Source organism: Rhinatrema bivittatum, chromosome 7 (assembly GCF_901001135.1).
Source record: "Rhinatrema bivittatum chromosome 7, aRhiBiv1.1, whole genome shotgun sequence".
Classification (NCBI taxonomy): Eukaryota; Metazoa; Chordata; class Amphibia; order Gymnophiona; family Rhinatrematidae; genus Rhinatrema; species Rhinatrema bivittatum.
This window is the reverse complement of record NC_042621.1, coordinates 94,941,150-94,964,385: the sequence shown is the minus strand read 5'-3', so window position 1 is coordinate 94,964,385 and position 23,236 is coordinate 94,941,150. Positions and strand designations below refer to the sequence as shown.

Sequence of the window (23,236 nt, the reverse complement as noted above, 5' to 3'; positions counted from 1 at the left end):
AACAGGTGCCTCGTGCAAAAAATGTCATTGGCGTCCATCCCACGTTTAGTGGCAGCTGTGGCGCAGCATTCCCTATTTCAGCACTGGCTCTGGCACAGTATGTCCATCTCTGTTCCCCCCAATGCTTCCCTCATCCTCTGCCCAGGACTGTTATCCCCTCTGCCCTGCTCAGCATCCCCTTCTCTCTTGCCCCCTAGAATCCTTTTCTCTCTCTCTCTCCCCTTTCCTGCCCAGCAGCTTCACCCTCTTTTTCTCATATCCCGTCCTCCTCCTCCCTGCATGCTGATCCTTCACCTGCCACCATAGATAGAAGCCTCCTTCTTCATGTACAGCGTTCCTGAGGCTCCTGCTTGCAGATATCATATGGAAGGGTGCAGGAGGGAAGGGACAGCAGTTCCCCCTTGAGCACGAAGCTTCAAGCAGTTGCACAGGTCACACAACCCAAAAGCCGGCCCTGGCCATTTCAAAAACATTCAAGAAAGGAGAAGAAAGGAGAAGAAAGGCATGGTCTCCATAATTAAGAGTTACTCACTCTAACATCTTCAGTTTTGCCATTTGTGGTAGAACCCTGGCCAGTTCTATAGCCCCTTCATCACCAACACTGTTCCACGATAAGCTAAGAGAAAGGAACAACTGGGCATCATGGAAGCCTTCAGGTTTTCTCATAAGTCAATCTTATTTCCATCTATTATATGAGGACACGTGAGTGAGAACAATGTACACTGTACTTACTGGTCACTATTTGGAACAGATTCATGACTATTTAATGTGTAAGCAATATCACACAGGAGTGTGCGCATCACAGGATTTCAATGTACACTTAAATCCACATTGAGTAAGGGTGTGTGACAGGTAACATTCTCTGAGGACTAGCAGGATGGCAGTCCTCACATATGGATAACATCATCCGACAGAGCCCAGTACGGAATTTACTTTCAAAGATTCTGGTTATTTTGAGCATGTGCAGCTGTAGCTTCCTCCCTTCCTCCAGGAAGGGCCTCTCAGTCACAATTTTACCACTGATCATGCAAGTCACGGTTCTTTGCTCACTCTCATAACTTCTGAAGTGAAAGTTTCTGGATCTACAGAAGCTTTTTTTCTTGCAAGGCCCTGCGGGGTTTTATTTCTCCCGTGTGCATCTTTAGGTACGTAAGGGATCTTTGGTTTTTCCTTACTAAAGGAGTGTACTATTAAGCCGGGGAGTTTCAGTGAAGAAATAGGTGAGAGAGGTTTGGGTTTTGCTCCCCTATATGGGACCATACAGATGGTGTGTCCTAGCTGCTTATCATCCCACAGCATCTGCTATCCTCATGGATTTTCAGTTAGACTTTCAAGAAGAAAGGAGCTATCTGCCCTGTTCTGTCATATTTTTTCCTTTTTAGGGCTTAGTCACCAGTTGTCTTGTCTTCCTACCTTTAATGATTGGTTTGGACTCTATTAAGCCTATTTCAGAGGATTCCCTGTGAGAGCCCATCCCACTTGTTAAAGTGGATTTTGGTGTCCCTATATTCAAGGCTGGATGTGGTGTAAGGAAGACCTGCTTTTTCTATGTCTCCTAACGAGCATACACAGTGATAGTGACCTGCTGCAGAGGAAGAATATTTTTGCATTGATTGTTTTGAACTCTCTCTTATGTTGGAGGCATGGACATTTTATTCCGCTCTTCCTGCTTCTTGCTTAAGTTTTCCCCTTTGGGTTCAAGTAATATCTTCCCCCCCCCCCCCCCCTTGGAACTGATAACCCTTGGTACCTGGAAATCAGTAAACCAAACCTATAATAAAGAGTAGGTCTTTCACCCTGGAAGATGCTGGAGTGTTTCATTTTCCTTCTAAAAGAAGGGATCCCAGTAAAGTGCACTGCCAGGAGGAACAAGGAAGATACAAAGCAAAGGTTACAGGATTTAAATCCTACTATTTTTGCATATAAATCTTTATTCATTTTCCAACTTGTAGCAATAACATAAGAGAAACAAAAAACAGAAGCAAGACCATAGTCATGCATGTCAAAAAGACTCAGAATCTCAAATTCCAGTACACAAACACACTCCCACTCTCTAATCCCCCTATAATAGAGTCCAAGGTACAGCATAAAGGACATCCACCTTACACAGATGCACCTGAGGAAACAATGTGCTTAAACTGTCCCTTTATTGAAGCCGGTAGGCATTGAATAAAGGAAGTCCATATTCTTGGAAATGCTGCCCTTCGTCCCTTCGAGGTCTTGATCAATGACCGATACTTCAAATTTAAAAAGTCTATCGTTTCCGCATACCAAAAATCAAACGAGGGGATGTCTGTCTGTATCCACTTAAATAAAATAAACTTCCAAGTAACACATGTTTCTTTAATCAAAAATTTACAATCATATTTGCTGCATGTAATCTCATCAGAAAGTATCCCCAAAATACCTAAAGAGGCTGCCACAGGAATCGCAACCCCTATTAATTCAGACATAAATTTGAACACCGTCTCCCAAAAACTATAAATGAGAGGGCATTCCCAAAGCCCATGACTCAAAGTTGTATGATCTGTGGAACATTTTACGCATTGCGGGGAGGATATAATTTTCATCTGTAAAGCTCTATAAGAAGAAATGATTAACTGATGGAGGACGCGCAAATATTGCTCTCGTAGCACTATCAAGGGAATATTTGCATAAAAATTAGCAATACCAGTCAAGAAATCATCCCCTTCTAATTCCAAGCCCAGATCTGAGTTTCATATCTCTGCCAATATCACAAACTGTTTGTAAGAGGTGACAGAGTGAAGCCAATGATTGCTTCCTCCCTTGAAACAAGGATATCAGTCTTTAAAAAGGGCCCGAAAGTTAAGACCCCCATGACATTCCATATTTTTATTAATAAAACTCGAGAGTTGTAAATATTGAAAAAACTTACAAGATTCAAAACCAAACTGCTCGTGACAGCAAGAGAAAGGATACATTCTGCGATGTTGATAATCCACAAAATCATGAAAAGTTTTGTAACCGGCATTGCTGAGCTGCGTAAAAATTTACTGTCTGTCCTAGGAAGGAACCACGGGTTACCACATAATGGCAACCAAGGTGTAAGTTTCCAAGAGAGCGACAACCTCTGTGTCACAAATTTCCGACCAAATTGCATATATTTCACCAGGATATCTTGCGAAAGATAAAGAAGATCTTTAGCACTCACATGAATTAAAAAGCGTAAATCATAAGGAGAGGCAAAACATTGCTCCTCTGGTATAGCAGCAAAACGTTGGCTGCTCAAAAGCCAGTCTCCCAGAGCCCTTAAATCACAGGCCAAATTATAGGATTTTAAATTGGGAAATCCCCATCCTCCTTCGCTAGTGGGCACAATCAATTTAGCAAATGAAACCCTTGCTTTATGTTCATTCCAAACAAACATGGCACAACTACATTCTAATCCCTTAAGATCCCCTGCAGTAAGAACTAGCGGCAACATTTGTAAAGTATAAAGTAACTTGGGTAAAAGGGACATCTTAAAAAGGCTATCTGCCCCAAAAGTGATAGAGGGAGTTTCATCCATCCAGACACTTTTCCGGAGTTCTCCTAAGAGCGGGGGAATATTAACTTGATACCACATATCGGTATCCCTATGTATGCAGACTCCAAGATATTTAAGAGAGTCCTCCACCCATCTCAGCGGGAAAGTTGGCCAAGAATTTTGTAAATGTCCCAGAATATCCAAGGCTTTGGACTTATACAAATTAACTTAAAGCCAGAAAAGGAGCCAAAATTGTGAAAAGTTTCTAAAATGGGAGGAAGAAGAACTCTCGCCTGTGGGATAAAAAGAAGAATATCATCGGCAAATAAAAAGGTATTCAAAAAAGAGAACTTATTAAACACTAAGGCACCATGGAAAATATCAGTAAGGGCATTAACCAAAAGTTCAATAGACAGGATGAATAGTAGGAGCGACAAGGGGCATCCTTGATGGGTACCCTTAGTCAACAGAAACGAGTCAGAAAGACTATTATTCACCCACATTTTGGCACCTGGGTTAGTATATAAGACCTGAATGGCTTGAAAGAAAAAAAAAAAGAAAACCCAAATTGATCCAAAACAAATTTTAAAAATGACCAGGAGATCTGATCAAAAGCTTTCTCTGCATCAAACCCCACCAAGACTGGATCCGTAAAGTGGTGTCGCTTACAGAGATCTAGCAATAAAGCAAGACGCCAAATATTAATGCTGGACCATTTATTTATTTATTTATTTTTGGTTTTTATATACCGGAAGTTCCTGTATAATATACATATCACTCCAGTTCACAGATAACAGAGATAACTATCGCCGAGATGGCGGTTTACATGGAACATATAGAACAGTTAATCTATTATAAAGTAGAATACAAACTAAGATCTACTAAGAACACATAAATAAAGCAAATAAACATTACAAAATTGCTGTGGGATGGGAGGGTTGTTATTCTTCCTGCTCTTAGCTCTCTGGGAAAGCTTGTAGGAAGAGCCAAGTCTTGAGTTTCACTTTGAACGTGGAATGGCACGGCTCAAGGCGGAGGTCTGGTGGTAGTGAGTTCCAGAGCGAAGGGCCCGCTGTGGATAGTGCGCGTTTCCTCAGGGAGGATTTTGCTGGTTGGGTGATCATTCTGTTCTGATATGCCCTTCTGGTTGGCTTTTTAGAAATGTGTAGTTGGAGCTGGAAGGTTAAGTTGAGTGGAGAGATGCTCTGTAGGGCCTTATGAATCATCATGCTGGTTTTGAACTGTATCCTGTATTTAATGGGGAGCCAGTGGAGATGCTGGAGGATCGGGGTGATATGGTCCCTTTTTTTGGCGTTGGTGAGAATTCTTGCTGTGGCATTCAAGACCATCTGGAGGGGTTTGGTGGTGCAGGCGGGAAGGCCCAGCAGGAGTGAATTGCAGTAGTCCAATTTCGGGAGAATGATGGCCTGGAGTACTGTGCGGAATCCCTGTAGCGGAGAAGTGGCAAAATCAGCTTGCCCCGGAGAAACCAGAGATGGCAAGATATCAGCCAAACGATTAGCTAGGAGTTTAGCATAAAGATCTAAAATGTCCCTAACCAGCTCTTTCTTATGACGAATGGAATAACCAAGGATTTCACCCCTGAGCACAGCTTTAGCTGTTTCCCAAAAAAGAATAGGTTCAGACCTATGTTGGTCATTATGATTCTCAAACGCTTGCCATTTAGATAATAAAAAGTCTCTAAATGCTTTGTCTTGCACAAACCAAGAAGGCATCTGCCAATTGGAAAGATCATGAGCACCAACAGGTCTGTTTAAAGTACAAGACACCATACAGTGATCCTAGACCACCATAAGCTCAATGTCTGAATCCCACAATTGAGAAAAAGAAAATCGGAAACCAGTAAATAATCAATCAGGGACTTTGAGTCAGCAGAGCATGCACAGTGAGTGAAATCCCTAGTACACGGGTTCAAAACCCTCCACACTTCTAGAACATGCAGTGATTCACATAAAAAGAACACCACCTTGGCCATACCAAGGGGCTGACCCTGAGAGCTGGACTGACGGTCAAGGGTAGGATCTGCAACACAATTTAGATCCCCTCCAAGCACAATCAGTGCTTTATCAAAGGCATAACCTGGGCAACAAGCTCTGAAAGAACATAAGAATATGCCATACTGGGTCAGACCAAGGGTCCATCAAGCCCAGCATCCTGTTTCCAACAGTGGCCAATCCAGGCCATAAGAACCTGGCAAGTACCACAAAACTAAGTCTATTCCATGTTACCACTGCTAATGGCAGTGGCTATTCTCTAGGTGAACTTAATAGCAGGTAATGGACTTCTCCTCCAAGAACTTATCCAATCCTTTTTTAAACACAGCTATACTAACTACACTAACCACATCCTCTGGCAACAAATTCCAGAGTTTAATTGTGCGTTGAGTAAAAAAGAACTTTCTCCAATTAGTTTTAAATGTGCCCCATGCTAACTTCATGGAGTGCCCCCTAGTCTTTCTATTATCTGAAAGAGTAAATAACCGATTCACATCTACCCATTCTAGACCTCTCATGATTTTAAACACCTCTATCATATCCCCCCTCAGCCGTCTCTTCTCCAAGCTGAAAAGTCCTAACCTCTTTAGTCTTTCCTCATAGGGGAGCTGTTCCATTCCCCTTATCATTTTGGTAGCCCTTCTCTGTACCTTCTCCATCACAATTATATCTTTTTTGAGATGCGGCGACCAGAATTGTACACAGTATTCAAGTTGCGGTCTCAACATGGATCGATAGAGGCATTATGACATTTTCCGTTTTGTACACCATTCCCTTTCTAATAATTCCCAACATTCTGTTTGCTTTTTTGACTGCCGCAGCACACTGAACCGACGATTTCAATGTGTTATCCACTATGATGCCTAGATCTCTTTCTTGGGTTGTAGCACCTAATATGGAACCCAACATTGTGTAATTATAGCATGGGTTATTTTTCCCTATATGCATCACCTTGCACTTATCCACATTAAATTTCATCTGCCATTTGGATGCCCAATTTTCCAGTCTCACAAGGTCTTCCTGCAATTTATCACAATCTGTTTGTGATTTAACTACTCTGAACAATTTTGTGTCATCTGCAAATTTGATTATCTCACTTGACGTATTTCTTTCCAGATCATTTATAAATATATTAAAAAGTAAGGGTCCCAATACAGATCCCTGAGGCACTCCACTGACCACTCCCTTCCACTGAGAAAATTGTCCATTTAATCCTACTCTCTGTTTCCTGTCTTTTAGCCAGTTTGCAATCCATGAAAGGACATCGCCACCTATCCCATGACTTTTTACTTTTCCTAGAAACCTCTCATGAGGAACTTTGTCAAACGCCTTCTGAAAATCCAAGTATACTACATCTACCGGTTCACCTTTATCCACATGTTTATTAACTCCTTCAAAAAAGTGAAGCAGATTTGTGAGGCACGACTTGCCTTGGGTAAAGCCATGCTGACTTTGTTCCATTAAACCATATCTTTCTATATGTTCTGTGATTTTGATGTTTAGAACACTTTCCATTATTTTTCCTGGCACTGAAGTCAGACTAACCGGTCTGTAGTTTCCCGGATCGCCCCTGGAGCCCTTTTTAAATATTGGGGTTACATTTGTGTTATGCTCAGAGGTGTGGACCCTTGGTCCGGCGATGTCCGTTTAGGCCACTGTCGGTAGGCGAGGCCGGTCCTCGGGATTGCAGGTAGGATTGAAGAAGATCTGGATGCAGGCGCCTCCTGCCGGTCGTGTTGTCCAGATAGCTGGCGCCTCCAGCAGGTCATGTAAGCAGTAGCTGACGCCTTCAGCTGGTCGAAAAGCCAACCCTGAGGATTCCTCAGAAGTCCAATCAGGACCCTGGAGCTAGAGGGTACTGCCAACAGTCCAGAGATCAAGAACCAGGAAGTTCCGCAGCCAGACAGAGGTCGAGTGCCCGAGAGTTCCACAGCCAGTCCAGGGATCGAGAGCCAGAGATATCCGCGGCCAGTCCAGGGGTCGGAAACCAGAAGAATCCGCAGCCAGTCCAGGGGTCGAGAACCAGAAGATGCGTCAGCCGGTCCAGGAATCAAACACAGGGAGAACAGGCAGGAACCAGGAGCAGAGACAAACTCAGGAGCCAAGAAGCCAAGGCAAGGTCTGAGGGTTCAGACCTTGCCTTAAATAGTCACCAGCAAGTCGGATGCAGCAGGAAGGGACCAGCCCACTTCCTGTGAGTGTCTCTTTAAATTCCAGACCTCAAAACAGCACCCAAATCTTCTGGAGTATTTAACAAAATGATAATCTAGTATATGAACAAACCCCCAGTAAATTTCAATTTATTACCAAGTGTCCAAAATGATTCTTTGCTCACAATCAAGTCTTCATTTACATGTTATCTTAAAAGGTAAACTGCAAAGTGTCATAAAACACTTGCACGTTACCCAAAAATTCAACAACCAAATTTTTGAAAAGGTAGAGGAAGGGTTTCATATATAGGTTTCTCAGCCCAGCATAAGGTCTGTTAGATTTTCAAGTATAATCATCAACCAATCCTCCTCCACCTATGGGTTTTTTTTAAATTCTGTGCAAACCCTAGTGAAAACTGCAACACAATTTTTTTATCCCTTAAAACCAGTTTTTTAAACTATTATTTATAAAATTCTAATGCCTCCTTCAGTGTAATTTCAAAGTCCCGACTTATCTGAAGATGTTAGTCCACCCGACATAGCTACGTTTCTGGTTCACACCGGAACCTTTCTTCAGGGGATGTGTTCTTTTTAGAACAGTCGGTATACCGCATTAGCTGAAAATCATCTATCAAGGCAAAAGTTTTCCAGACACCATGCAGCGCTCTTACTCTCTCTTTAAAAAACTGGTTTTAAGGGATAAAAAAATTGTGTTGCAGTTTTCACTAGGGTTTGCACAGAATTTAAAAAAAACCCATAGGTGGAGGAGGATTGGTTGATGATTATACTTGAAAATCTAACAGACCTTATGCTGGGCTGAGAAACCTATATATGAAACCCTTCCTCTACCTTTTCAAAAATTTGGTTGTTGAATTTTTGGGTAACGTGCAAGTGTTTTATGACACTTTGCAGTTTACCTTTTAAGATAACATGTAAATGAAGACTTGATTGTGAGCAAAGAATCATTTTGGACACTTGGTAATAAATTGAAATTTACTGGGGGTTTGTTCATATACTAGATTATCTTTAAATTCCAGGCCATAGCTGCCCGCGCGGCCCTAGCAGACAACAGGGGGCGGACCTTAGCCGCGCAGGGAAGAACGCCGCGGCCATCTTGGGGCAGCAGCGGCTGCTGCCGCTTAAGGAACCCTCGACGCCAGCCTCAGCGTCGGTGGTCCGTCCGGGTACTGGGGTAAGTGGTCGGTCCCGGCTTGCCGCGGCCGGTAGTCATAACAATTTGCTATCCTCCAGTCTTCAGGTACAATGGATGATTTTAATGATAGGTTACAAATTTTTACTAATAGGTCTGAAATTTCATTTTTTAGTTCCTTCAGAACTCTGGGGTGTATACCATCTGATCCAGGTGATTTACTACTCTTCAGTTTGTCAATCAGGTCTACCACATCTTCTAGGTTCACCATGATTTGATTCAGACCATCTGAATCATTACCCATGAAAACCTTCTCCAGTACGGGTACCTCCCCAACATCCTCTTCAGTAAACACCGAAGCAAAGAAATCATTTAATCTTTCCACGATGGCCTTATCTTCTTTAAGTGCCCCTTTAACCCCTCGATCATCTAACGGTTCAACTGACTCACTCACAGGCTTTCTTCTTTGGATACATTTTAAAAAGTTTTTACTGTGAGTTTTTGCCTCTACGGCCAACTTCTTTTCAAATTCTCTCTTGGTGTCTTACATTTAACTTGCCAACGTTTATACATTATCCTATTTTCTCCTGTTGGATGAGACCTTCTTCCTCCAAGGCAGCACCAGGGTTGCCAGTCTGAAGTTGAGACTTGGCTGCTATGTCCCTGAAGGTCTCATTTATATAGATTTCTGTCTGCCTCAGCTCCTCCAGGTCTGCCACTCTAGCCTCCAGAGATCGGACTCGTTCTCTGAGAGATAGGAGCTCTTTGTATCGGATGCACATGTACAACTTCTCACCGGCAGGTAAAAAATCATACATGTGACGCTGAATGCAAAAGACTGGGAGGACCCCTCTTGCTGCTGGACTGTTGCCTTCATATCAAATTTGTTCAGTCCTAGTTAAGTTTTAAGTTGCTAAGGGAGTAGGAATATGTCTAATTAGGGTCCTTTAAATGTATTAGTGTATTCACTATATATCTGGTAGTGGCCTATAAGGGAATGATCTAACTCTCTATAAGGTGTGGGGAATTCATGAAGTGAAGTTATAGGGCTGATTTTTTTTGTGTGTGTGTGAAAGTGGCACCTGCCTATAAATTAAAGGATGAGCTAGGGATAGGTGGGAGAGGGGTGGGAGGGTTGGGAATACAAACACACTAACTTTTTTATTAGCTGCTTTACCGACTATTTAAAAAAAACCAAACCAAAAAAAACCCCAACACTATTTAAAATCAAACACTAATTTATGTTTATAAACATTATTTAAAAAACAAACACTAATTTCAGTTTATAAACACTAGTTCAAAAATAAACAAACACACTAATTAATATATCCCAATAGTTTACTTCTCCCCAATACTTTAAAAAACTTTCCCAAGCGGAACTTACAGATTCCTTTCAGGCACCAGCAAGGTGATCCTCTCCTCTCAGTGCTTAGTGCTCCTTTGGCACAACATGACCTAGTTGTCATTGTGTTGGTAAATCCCAAACCACTACTACTGTGATGTGCCCGAATCCTGCCAGCCATAGTTTTCTGTCTTTAATACCTCAACAGAACACAGACTGCTACTTGTGTAAAATCCACCCTTTCACATTTTTATATACTTACATTATCTCTTCGATTTGTGGGCAATGGCCAAAACCAGTGGCTAGAGATTTGGAAGCACGATCACTGATCTGACACAGCTTTAAACTGTAAGGGAAAATGATTGATGTACATGTAAGAAACAGGGCAATTCTAAAGTAGGAAATTCAAATCATCAAAAGTGAATTGACTCTGCTCATCCTATAAGGGAGGGCAACATTTTTTCCTTAATTTTGTAAATAATTTTCATTTTGATGCTGAAGCAAGAAAGGCAAGATGCAAATTGAAATCAAGAAAAACTCAGCCATATCCATTCAAGAATACATACATTCTAATTTACCTGTTTTCTATTTTAATACTTTGTATAGCATCTAAAATGGATCACTTTTTCCTGGCATTGCCACACTTTACTGGTCTATTTTAATGTGCTTTTGTTGTCTCCTGAAATTTGTTTTATTTTAGTCTGAGTTGCCTGTTGCCTCCCCCCCATCTCACCAAAGGCAGTGTTGATACTTGACTCCCATTGATGAAATTATAGGTCTTCAGAAGTTTGCACTGTTTCCAAATTCCATCTCATCCTAAGATAAGTCAATTATCCAGCTATCTGAATAACTGGATAAAATGTGGGCCGGCAGTGGGCAGTGCAACTTATCCAGTTAACTTAACTGAATAAATAGTAATATCCGCTCTTATCTGGTTAAGTTATTCAGATAAGTATACCTGCCAAAGAGCAGGTTTAACTTAGCCAGATGTAACTTATCCTGGTGAATCCTGCGAAAACGGAGGCGTGGGGAGGGGGGGGGCGGCCCTGCTGCCGGCTTTCGCACCGAATAGCGACACCATAAAAGATGTGGTTAGTCGGCGCGCGACTGCCGAGATAATGTTAGTAACATTATCGCCAGCAGCGAAAACACCGCCGACTCTGCCCCTCCCCGCCCCAACTCCTCCCCTCCCCCTAATTTGCATCATATTGCGTGCGTTAGGGCCCTAACGCATGCAATAAGGGTTTAGAAAATAACCCCCTTAGACAGATAAGTTATATCTGGCTAAGTAACATACCCGGATCACTTTAAAAATTGGGCCCCTTATGTTATGGAGTAGACAACTACTTTTATTCATGTCTCACAATTTCAGCCTTTTCTAGGTCAGTTACCGGATCAAAACAATTAAAGTCATCAGTACTCTATCTCCCTGTGCCTGATGCCCATGTATACCAAGACAAAATTTAACACACTGCATCCTAAAACTTTCATTGAGACTATGTGTATCTCGTGCAGTGTAGGCACACCCTGGAACGGTATTAAAAGGCTGTCCTCTCAGCCATCAGAAGCAACCGGATGAGCCGAGCTAGAAGCTTCAATCCCTTGCTGCTTTTGCCCTAGCTGGTAACCTGACCACTGCTGGTGAAGAAAAGCCCCATTTACACTGCCTCCCCAGCTGGATACTTGACCTCCAGTGCTGAAAAGGAGCATCACCACTCACAACCAGAGAAGCTGCTCCTCATCCACTGATCAGCTGCTGTTGCTGGCCTCCCTCCCTGGCTGGCAGGAGCACAACGCTTATTTGCTCCTTTGGGCCTTCAGCTCATTTGGAACCAGGGTTGGGATCCTGGTTGCATGAAGTACACAAGGATTTCCCCCCCCCCCTCCCTCCCAACACATATTTTTATATCCAACATCTTCCCCCAACGTAACTAGTCTGGTCATTGAGTAAAAGCCCTTTGGCCTGGAGCCATGCACCAGGGCGCCTTCTGGAAGTCTGCAGTTAAGGACCATGAATCCAGCCACTGGGTGTCAGCCTTGAGCAATGAACACAACTCCTTCCCTCCTGGGGGCTGTGAACCCTGCCTTGGCAGCAACCCTGTCCCAGTCAACTCAGGTCATGGAGGACTCAATTTGAGAATCAAACTGGGGTCCTTCTGCATGCTGACTCAGTGTGCTTTCCTCCTGTTGGCAGGGACATGGGAGGGAGGTCTGGCAGCAGCACCTGATCAAGACGGAGCATAGAAAATGGCTGCTCTTCAGAGGGGTGGGTTCATCAAAGTATAACATACAAAAAAAAAATGCCCTCTCCCCCAGTGAAATTAGTTGCAGCGGACCTATGAAGAAATTGGATGCCTATGTATGCCTCTTCTACCCTTAAGCTCTGTGACATCATTGCCTAAAACGAATTATGGAAGTTTGGGGCTGTTGCAAACTAACTGGGAGATGCATCAAGCTGTAACAGGGCTCTACTGCGAGATGTATGCTGTGATAGGGCTACAATCACATGATATATGTGACATTTTGCATGGCCCTACCCAGAGTCCTCCCCTACTACAAAAAGCTGCTTTACATGCAAATTGCTTGCATGAATTTTGCAAATCCATCAAAAGCAGCTCATTTCTATGAAATTCTATGTTAACCTTTGTCGCAGCTGACTGAGAAAATGGCCAGCTGTGATAAAACACCACCACCATCTTCCTGGGAAGTGTTAAATGTAACAAAGGAGCCCCGAGACTCCTGCATTACATTTAAAGGGCCATGCAAAATACTAAAATGCCTGGCAAAAAAAAAAAGTTGAGCGGGAATCAGGAATGACCCAAGGCTCATGGCAGCCCCGATACCCCAAAGTGAAAAAAATAGATGAAGCCCCTTCCACCTTCCAACCCCATCCTCAATAAAGTGTACCCACCCACCCTCCCTTTCCAAAGACATGAAGTCTAAGACAGGCCCCACCCCAATAGTACTTCCAAATCATTAGCAGTATAATACCCCCCTTACCTCCCCTCCCCAATCCCCCCTAATTTCATAAAAAACTTCGCTGGCAGATAGTGGGACCTCCCCAGCTTCCCCCGACTCCCCAAACCCCCCCTCCCCACCCCAAACCTTCAAAAGGCTGTTGCAGATCCCACGATGGGGCCCAGCGTGTCATTTTTCAAAATGGCACTGAGCTGACCTTGCCCCAGTCATGTGACTGAGGCAGGGTCTAGGGAACAGACCTAGGTCACATGGGGGGGGCGGTTTACCTGGGGGTATGGGAGGGTGAGGGGCTCCCTGAACCCAATGACTTGTTTTTAAACACTGAGCCCCAATGTTTGCTTGTGACACCTTTGCGGGGGAGGGGGTGTCCGTGGGGGGCACTATACCCCAACAATGTTTTTTTACTATTGGGGTGGAGGTGGGTTGGGGGAAGTCACCCTGACCCTATTGGCTACCCTCACCGGCAGTAGATGCAAAGTGTGTTTGCCATTTGAATACATATACTTGTAGCTAATTTTGAAATAGAAATTCTCTGGATAGTTTCCCTTTGAAAATTAGTCAAAAGATAAATATACAAGCAAAAGTGTGTGCACCCCTTGCAAATAGACTAGACAGTTATTCAAAATTACCCCCTTAGTGTATTTGTAAGCTTTTATGTACCCACACACACACACATATATATATATATATATATATATATATATATATATAAAAGAAATATGCACATCTTATATTCACTGACTGATCATATTATTAACTTGTGATCCGGTATGTGCAGTTGTATTCTCCAGTAGTTTGTCACATAAGCTGAGTAACATAAACTGGTCTATAATTAGGAAGTACATGTCTTGCAAAACCAGGACTTACTCAACTTTCTTCAGCAGCCTAAAATGTGGAAGCTCCTTGGCAAGCGCAAATGCACCTTCCTCTCCAAATCTATTTTCCGATAAGCTGAGAATTAAACAGAATAAGTGGTTATGTATTTTTGTGGTTTGACCTTGTGACAGGATTTGCAACAAGTTGTTACCATTTAGAGGGCACTTTTCAGCAACGGCTGGCAGCCTGAACCCCCATGGTTGAAGCTGGCCTGCTGGTGCAGTAGGGAGGCTTTTCCGCCACATACTTTGCAGGTGTGAGGAAAAAGCAGGAAGCAGCAGGTGCGGGGAGTTTTAGAAAATGAAACCCCCATGTGCACTTCTCCTGGCCTGTCCCCCTCAGTGCTGCCCATTGAGCTCATGGAAAAAAATCTGTGTGCCGTCAGTAGCAGGTACACATAGGTTTCCCTGCTGAGGGCCCAGGGAAATTTCTCAAAAGGGGTTTTTTTTTTATTTGAGCAAACATCAATTTACCTGCAGAAATCCCTTTCAAACTTGACCTCAATATACCGCAAAATAAAAATATTGCACCATTTCTAACATACAAAATTAGGTCCCCCAGGCTCAGCTATAAGATGAAACAAAGGGGATATGAAAGAGATTTATAAAATCATAAGTGAAGTGGAACAGGTAAACAGGGGGCAGTTATTTACATTTTCTTTTTTTTTTTCAAAATAATTTTTATTAATAGGAAGACGTTACACAAATCTAAGATAACAATAGCAGATGCAAACAGGAAAAAAAACTGCATACAATACAAGCGTTGCAAAAAAATGTGAGGTTCAACAACCAATGCTCTGTCAACGTACTCCCCGGTTTTCAGTTTTTATACCCTCCATCCACTCCTGATCCTACCACCCTCACCCCAAATACCCAGCTCCAAAGCATCCTCATTCATACCGCATGCATACCACAGACAGACCGCGCATCCCCCCCTAACCTAACCCCCCCTCGGAACCTCATTTAAGACCATATGGCCTTGTACCCAGTGTTATTAAGCTCAGTTTGGAGAGCCAGAGGAAACAGAGCATAACATGCATTCCAACAGGCAGTATATATCTTATCTGGTTTTCCCTTGCCAAGGCGAAAATCACACATCAACTGAAGGCTGCGCCAAGGGGTCAGTCCAGATAGCCTGTACGGTACGGCATGCCATCATAACCACTAGGCGTTCAAATCTTGCTCTGTAACACGCACCAGGAACCTGAGAGGACTGTTGGTGTGCCATCAAAAGACAACCCGTATGAGGGAGGACAATACCATAACTTTTATTCATCACGTCAAGGACTGACTTCCAAAAAAGCGCCACATGCGGGCATGCCAACAAATGATGATATAAGTTGCCCTCAACAACGCCACACTGGCTACATAAAGAAGACTGGGTAAGCTTCATATGAAATCGGCAAACATCATCCCAGAAAATATTATGAAGAATTTTGAATTGGACCTCACGTAGCCCCTCGTCTAGTAATAACTGGTAAAGAGCTGTAAAGCAGCGCTTCAGGTAGGATGGGGCCAACTGTGAGTCCAACAAGGCAGTCCAACGAGTTGTAAGATGCTGTAATCGGCCTGAGTGGCCCAAGGACTGCCCTAATTTTTTCCATCCAGTAATTGTATTATGGAGGCAGGCAGTGTCAAAAACCTTAGTCGCAAACGCCGTTTCCGCTGTCAGTTCCTCTATAGACCATGCGAGGGATTGAATATAATGACGGGCCTGCAGGTACGCATGTAAGTACTTAGTAGGCAGTTGAAACGTGCGTGTCAGAGTAGCGAAATCTTGGAGGACATGGGAATCGGGTTCAAACAAATGAAATATGTATACCACCCCATTGTCAGCCCAAGCCTGGAATACAGCCCGGCTATCCCTCCCCGGCACAAAACTTGCATTCCCTAGAAAAGGTAAAAAAAGGGAGGCTATGCCCCTCAAGCCCCACTGTTGCCGCAACCAACGCCAAGCTCGGATACAAGGTTGTAAAAATATTCGAGGGTATGCCATGGTACTCCGCAGCCCTGGGCGCATCTGAATAATACTTAAAGGGGAGCTAGGTTGAGACATCTTATGTAACATCCCTGAAGCACAATAAGAGTACGTTTCTGTAATCCATTCACCCACATACCGCAACTGACAGGCCACATTATAGAGTCTAAAATGCGGTAAATTAAGCCCTCCCTGCTCCCGGGGGCGCTCCAGGACCGCATAAGCCAACCGAGCCCGTTTCCCCTTCCACAAAATCTTTTGTGCACAATTGCCGAAGATCCCCAGCTCTCAACCAACAGGGTATCATGTGCAGCAGATAGAGAAGCCGTGGCACCATTACCATTTTAATATGAGCACTTCCACCAAATAGGGAAAGTGGCAATGGGATCCAGAGCTGCAGCTGCGCCCAAAGCTTAAGGAGACTTGGGGCAATATTTAACTCATAAAGCTGTGCCAGCTTTCAGGGTATCCAGACGCCCAGATATTTGATCTTGCCAGGGGCCCACTGAAAAGGAAAGGGACCGTCCCAGGATCCAGGCAGGGTGAGCATTTAGGGCCAAAGCCTCTGACTTTCCATAACTGATTTTCAGCCCCACCACCAGTCGAAACTGATCAAAAAAGTGAATAATAGTAGGTACACTGGTGCGGGGTCATCCCACAAACAGAAGGATGTCATCTGCCAACAAAGCAGTCTTCAAAGGGTGGCCATCTACACTAAACCCAGTGAATCCCGGGTCTCCTCTTAGCCGAATAGCCAGGGGTTCCAATGCCAACACAAATAGCAATGGGGAAAGGGGACACCCCTGCCGGAATCCGCAGTGTAAAGGAAAAGGGTCGATGGATCCCCCATTAAGCAAAATAGTGGCACTAGGGTTACAATAAAGAGCCTTCAACCATTGGAGATAGGCCCCTGAGAAGCCGTAACGTTGCAGAGCCCAGAACATGTATTCCCAGGATAAGGAATCAAATGCCTTTTCCGCATCCAGACTCAAAACCAGGGCCTCCGGTATCGATTGATAGCTTAATACCACCAGCAAGCGCCAAACATTGCAGACCCCCTGTCGCCCCTTAACAAACCCCGTCTGATCTCTATGAATAAGGAGGGGCAAAATTCCATTTAGCCAGGCCGCCAGGACAGCTGCCAGGATTTTAACATCTACGTTTAATAAGGAAATGGGTCTATAAGAACCCACCTCCAAGGGATCTTTTCCTGACTTTGGGAGAACGACAATGACAGACCGGTTAGAGTCCTCAGCCAGGCGGTCAGTGAACAAAAGGTCCGCCTAATATTTCTGTAATGGGGACAAGACTGAAAATTTCAATATCTTGTAAAATTCGGAGCCTAGCCCATCCTGACCCGCTGCCTTGCCCAGTTTAAGCTTGGAAATAACAGCATAGATTTCCCCCTTAGTGATAGGGCTGTTCAATGCAGTAATCTGATCTACAGTGAGTGAGGGCCATGAGATCCCCTGAAAGAGGGACTCAGCAACATCAGCGGCCATAGGCTTAGAGCCATAAAGGGACATATAATAGTCCCGAAATCTACGGGCAATGTCAGGTGAGGTACTCAAGTGGACTCCCTGGCTATCCCTAATCCCCGTTACGGCTGCCCATTGCCCCCTAGGCCGAATAAGGTGGGTCATCAGTCTACCTGCCCTGTTCCCTTGATTATATAAGTGATACTGATAGTAACAGAGCGATTTAGATGCCCTTTGGTGTAGTAAACCATTAAGAGCAGCCCTAGCCCTGTCAGCCACAGCCTTGGACTCCCCCGTCATGGAGGCATTATGTTGTTGTTGAGCTTGTTTAAGAACAGCAGTTAACCTCAGAATTTCAGCATTGCATGTTTTATTTGCTCTGGCCACATACGCTATTATTGCACCTCGCATCACAAACTTACCAGCCTCCCACACAGTCGCGGTGCTCATATCTGGGGTCGCATTATGTTTTAGGTATTCCAGCCATTGATTTTGTAAATAAGTCTGGAATACTTTGTCCAGATATAAATCTGGACGCATGCACCAGGAGAATGGAGGGCGAGCCCTGGATCCACATTGTATTGTTGCCGTCACAAGGGCGTGATCAGAGATAAAAATAGTACCAATAGTGGCCTCCGTCACCCTCGAGAAACAGCGATCCAATACTAGCAAGTAATCTAATCGGGAATAAGACTGGTGTGGGTTAGAAAAAAACATAAAGTCAGAGTCTCCGGGATGCAATACCCGCCAGATGGCCATTTATTGCAATTCATCACATAAGAGATTGACACCTTTACTCCTGTCTTGATTTTGCATAGGCTTGGGGAGTCTAATATCTAGCTGCTTATTAGCCACTGTATTAAAGTCCCCCCCCCCCCCCAACTACCAGATGATAGTTAGGGAACTCAGCTAGACGACTCACCAAGGAAGCAAAAAATAGAGGAGAATATACATTATGAGCATAAATATTACACAACACCATTTTCTGATCATAGACTGTACCTACAGCAATCACATTTCTCCCTTCTGGATTCTGGTATGTGCGTGCTAGCTGAAATGGTAAATTTTTATGGATGAGAATGGTGACCCCACGCTTCCTCGAACTAAAGGAGGAATAATAGGGCCAGTTATTTGAGGGAAATAATAGGGCCAGTTAAAAAAAAATGGGCATGTTTAAGCAAATGGGAAAATATTGCACCTTGTGGTTTGGTAAAATGATGCACCACGTGGTATTTTCTTGATTATGAAACTCAACCTTCTGTAACTGCTCCTTTTAGAGTTTGCAAGGGCATTGGTGGAGAGAGGAGTGTTTCTAGAATTCAATTATCTGTCTTCTTGTTGTTTCCTCTGTGTTTACCTTTCCCTTTGTCTGGTGTCTTTTCCTGTGTGTACAAGAAGTGTGTGTATGTTTTTTGTGTCTGTCTTATTTGTCTGTCAGCCCTTTCTTATTAGAGGATAAAAAGGTGGAGTATGCTTGCATACTTGGAGTGAGAATGGAGAGTGATAGAGTGGGTGAGAGGCATGAGAGTGGGATGAGTGAGGAGAGAGGTGAGGCGGGTCAGATGAGGAGTGAGGGCTGGGAGAAGAGGAGAAAGAAGAGGAGGGCCAGAGTACTAGATAGGACAGTGATGGTAATCAGAAGCTGCAAAGGAATAGAGTGAGAGAGATGGGAATAATCAGTAAGGAGGGAGGTGAAGGGTGAAAGGCAGGCGAGAGAGGTGGGAGGAGAAAGTAAGGTGAGGCATAGTCAGCAAAGATAGAGGGATGGTCAGTGGACAAAGAAAGTTCAGGTGGAGGGAGAGAAAGTGATAGGAATTGGGAATGGGAAGGAGCTTCAGGTAGGGAGGGATTTGACCCCTCAAGAAGTGGCAACCCAGGTTGGAGGCAGCCAACCAGAAGGTAGGCAGTGGCGGTATGCCCACAATGTTACACTATGGGGGATGTGAGCCCTTGGGCCGCTGCTAGATTGATGCAACCTGAGGTGTGTGAACATGGACAAGGCCCTAACAGGTGGTAGTTGACATGCCACAAGGAAAGGTCTTCCAACTGGCCAGCCCCCTCCCCCTTAGGTTGACCTGCAAGTTCTGGCAGCTGGCGGGACTTCTCTGGAGTTCAGACAGCTTTGAGAACAGGCAAGGGTCAGAGCTGGTGGGGAACCAACAAGGTTGGTGCCAGGTAGGGTCGATGCAGGCAGAGATCAGAAGATAGGCTGGGTCAACAACAGGAGAACAGTCTGAGGAAAGGCTGACTGGAAGGCAAGGCAAGGTGAATCAGGGCAGGAGAATAAGGTAGGGCAGTGAGACAAGACAGGGCAGGGCAGAAGAATAGCAAGGTGAGGCTGGACAAGGTAGGAGCATAGCAACCCAAGGCTGGACAAGGCAGAAACCGTAGCTACCTAGCACCGATGTCTAGTGCAGGAGGAACTGTAGCTGAGGCTCTAGCTGGTCACAGAGGACTTTCTTATATACCTAGCAAGGATGTAATGTCATTAGCTAGTGCCACAGGAAGTCCCAGCTGCAGGGCCTATAAGAGGAGCTCCTGGGTGCAGGAAATACTGTGCATGGTACTTGGATTCAGCATGGAGCAGGACGATATGCTGAAGCATTTGGAGATAAGGGGATGTTACACACAAGTTCTCCCAAGATGAGAATGACCTCCTTATTGAAGGTGTACTGGCTAATTTCAGCATTCTCTTTGAGAGGCTGGTAGCCCAAAACCATCAAAACTGCAAAGATCTTGATCTGGCAGAAGATAGGTGACAGGATCAGCAGCCAGGGATGGCCAAGCCACAGCAGTGACCAGGTGGCATGCTGATACTGCGACCTGAAGGAGAAAGTCACAAAGATTTAAAAATACCAGAAGGCCACCAGTGGAAGACCACCAGGCTCTATCACCCTGATGACCATGAAGGAAAGGCTAATGCAGGAGCTGGGTCCTGAAGCACTTGAAGGCCTGCCACCAGATCTTGATACTGCAGAAGCAGTGGCAGAGAAGCTTTTGGCTGTGGTATTGGGTTATGAAAAGCACCTGTATTGGCACACATTTAATAAGCTTTTGACATGTGCCATTTTGGAGGTTAAAAGTTTATGTAGAGAACTTAAACAATTTCTACCAGCAGAATGTTCCATTCAGTATTTGGGGAGGGGGGGGGGGGGGAGATAGAGGTAGCTGTAGTGTAGGATGTAACTCCACCATTAGAGAGTTTGAAAATGGTATGCTCCCAGTTGACTCACCTAGGAGCAGCATGCACTTATGCTGTTCCTTTCTTTTCTTGTTTTGTTTCTAGGAAAGGACTCTGGGGTTTTAGGGATTTCAGACCCTGCCTTTACCTATTTTGTGCCATGGTTTTGGAGAACTTTTCTTTGGGTGAGGAGGAAGTTTTCCACCCTTCCTACCTCATATTTTGGTTTCCTTTTTGATCAAGGATTTCCCTTTTGATATATTTTTTTGGTATGTTAACTGAGTAGCCTAGGACCCAGGAACTCAGATTTGGCAAGTTCACAGGAAGTGACTTCCTTTACAGAGGGAGGCCCAAAGAACCATCTATGTGCTCAGAGGAAGAATGAATTTCCATTTGTGGTGAATCTCGCTAGGTTTGACTCTTTTTCTTTTGGCAAAAGACGGGAGGATGAAACAAAATATATTAATCAATCCACTGTATACAATAGAAGTGGATAAACTTTATTAAGTCAAGAATCCATTTAAAAATTCAATATAGAATATAACTGGCAGATGACAGTTACCGGTGTATAAAAGTGGGATAAAGTCCTAGTAATAACCCTAACACGATCCGTGTTTCACAACAATACTATTTCAAGGGGTAGGTAACCATTTTGTCGAGCTTGTTGGTTTTGCATGATTTACATGAGATTTGCTTATTTGCATGCATATTAATGAAAAAAAAATGCAATATTTCAAATATACAACATTTGCCATTACTGCAAGGTAACAGTCAAATACCATACATTAAAGCCCTAATGCTCCATGGTAAATGACCTCCCAAGAGAGCTATTAGGCAATTAGAATTTGGCTACACTCGACAGACCTTTGTTCTTCCAATCTAATCCGCTCTATAGCTATGTAAGAAAGCTAAGACATAGGGTGGCATTTACCTTTGTCAGGCACCCAGTTGTGATCTATTACTTATATAAAATGTATCCTTATGTTCCATTGCTCAGTTAATAACTGATGAACGACATTTTTCATGAATTTACCTGAGTTCTTCTATTTGCTTGCATTTGGCAAGAGATTTGATCAACTGAGTTCCACCAATTAAACCAATATTGTTTGACTGCAATCTACAAAAGAAAAAAGACAAAGTTAATCAATATATGTTTGACAAAAAGTCCATTGAATGTTTACAGTCACTGTTAATCCACATTAGAATAATTTATGGCTGGATTATAGTACACTGCAATTTGTAATTATTATATATAAGTGTATTTACATTACTAGGTCTTGTCTGATGAACCCTTTGCTGTATGAGACTATTTTGCACTATTTGGATTAAAGGAACATGGATGATATGAAATAGCTTTTCAGTTTTGTAAGATATGATGTTTTAGATTGTTCTGAAATACTCATTAAAATGTGTTTGGCATTTTGGGACTTCAAGGACACCTTTTCTTGTAGACTTTAAAATGGTGAACTGGAGAACCTGTTACTTGGCCTGCAGCAATTGGTTTTGATGGATAGGCTGGGGCACTTAGAGATGATAAGGCCATCACGGAAAGATTAAATGATTTCTTTGCTTCGGTGTTTACTGAAGAAGATGTTGGGGAGATACCCGTTCCGGAGAAGGTTTTAATGGGTAATGATTTAGATGGACTGAACCAAATCATGGTAAACCTAGAAGATGTGGTAGGCCTGATTGACAAATTTAAGAGTAGTAATTCACCTGGACCGGATGGTATACACCCCAAGGTTCTGAAAAAACTAAAAAATGAAATTTCAGATCTATTAGTAAAAATTTGTAACCTATCATTAAAATCATTCATTGTATCTGAAGACTGGAGGGTGGCTAATGTACCCCAATATTTAAAAAGGGCTCCAGGGACGATCCAGGAAACTACAGACCAGTTAGCCTGACTTCAGTGCCAGGAAAAATAGTGGAAAGTGCTCTAAAGATCAAAATCACAGAACATATAGAAAGGCATGGTTTAATGGAACAAAGTCAGCATGGCTTTAACCAAGGCAAGTCTTGCCTCACAAATCTGCTTCACTTTTTTGAAGGAGTTAATAAACATGTAGATAAAGGTGAACCGGTAGATGTAGTGTATTTGGATTCTCAGAAGGCATTTGACAAAGTGCCTCATGAGAGGCTTCTAAGAAAAGTAAAAAGTCATGTCCTTCCGTGGATTCAAAGTAGTTAAAAGACAGGAAACAGAGAGTAGGATTAAATAGACAATTTTCTCAGTGGAGGGGGGTGAGCAGTGGAGAGCCTCAGGGATCTGTACTGGGACCCGTGCTTTTCAATATATTTATAAATGATCTGGAAAGGAATATGAGTGAGGTAATCGAATTTGCAGATGATACAAAATTATTCAGAGTAGTTAAATCACAAGCAGATTGTGATAAATTGCAGGAAGACCTTGTGAGACTGGAAAATTGGGCATCCAAATGGCAGATGAAATTTAATGTGGATAAGTGCAAGGTGATGCATATAGGGAAAAATAACCCATGCTATAGTTACACGATGTTAGGTTCCATATTAGGAGCTACCATGTAGAAACGAGATCGAAGCATCATAGGGGATAATACATTGAAATCATCGGCTCAGTGT

The 23,236-nt window shown here is 43.5% G+C and overlaps 1 protein-coding gene across 1 annotated transcript in view; it reads right to left on the bottom strand.

Moving 5' to 3' along the window:
- The window catches only part of LOC115095272 (protein NLRC5-like), a 243,503-nt gene that overhangs the window by 13,168 nt on the left and 207,099 nt on the right, over positions 1–23,236 (bottom strand). The window contains exons 41-44 of the mRNA XM_029608725.1: positions 21,669–21,752; positions 13,991–14,074; positions 10,407–10,490; positions 533–616 (exon numbers count right to left, since the gene is read on the bottom strand). Coding sequence (XP_029464585.1) covers positions 533–616; positions 10,407–10,490; positions 13,991–14,074; positions 21,669–21,752 — 336 coding nt within the window. The remainder of the gene's footprint in view (positions 1–532; positions 617–10,406; positions 10,491–13,990; positions 14,075–21,668; positions 21,753–23,236) is intronic.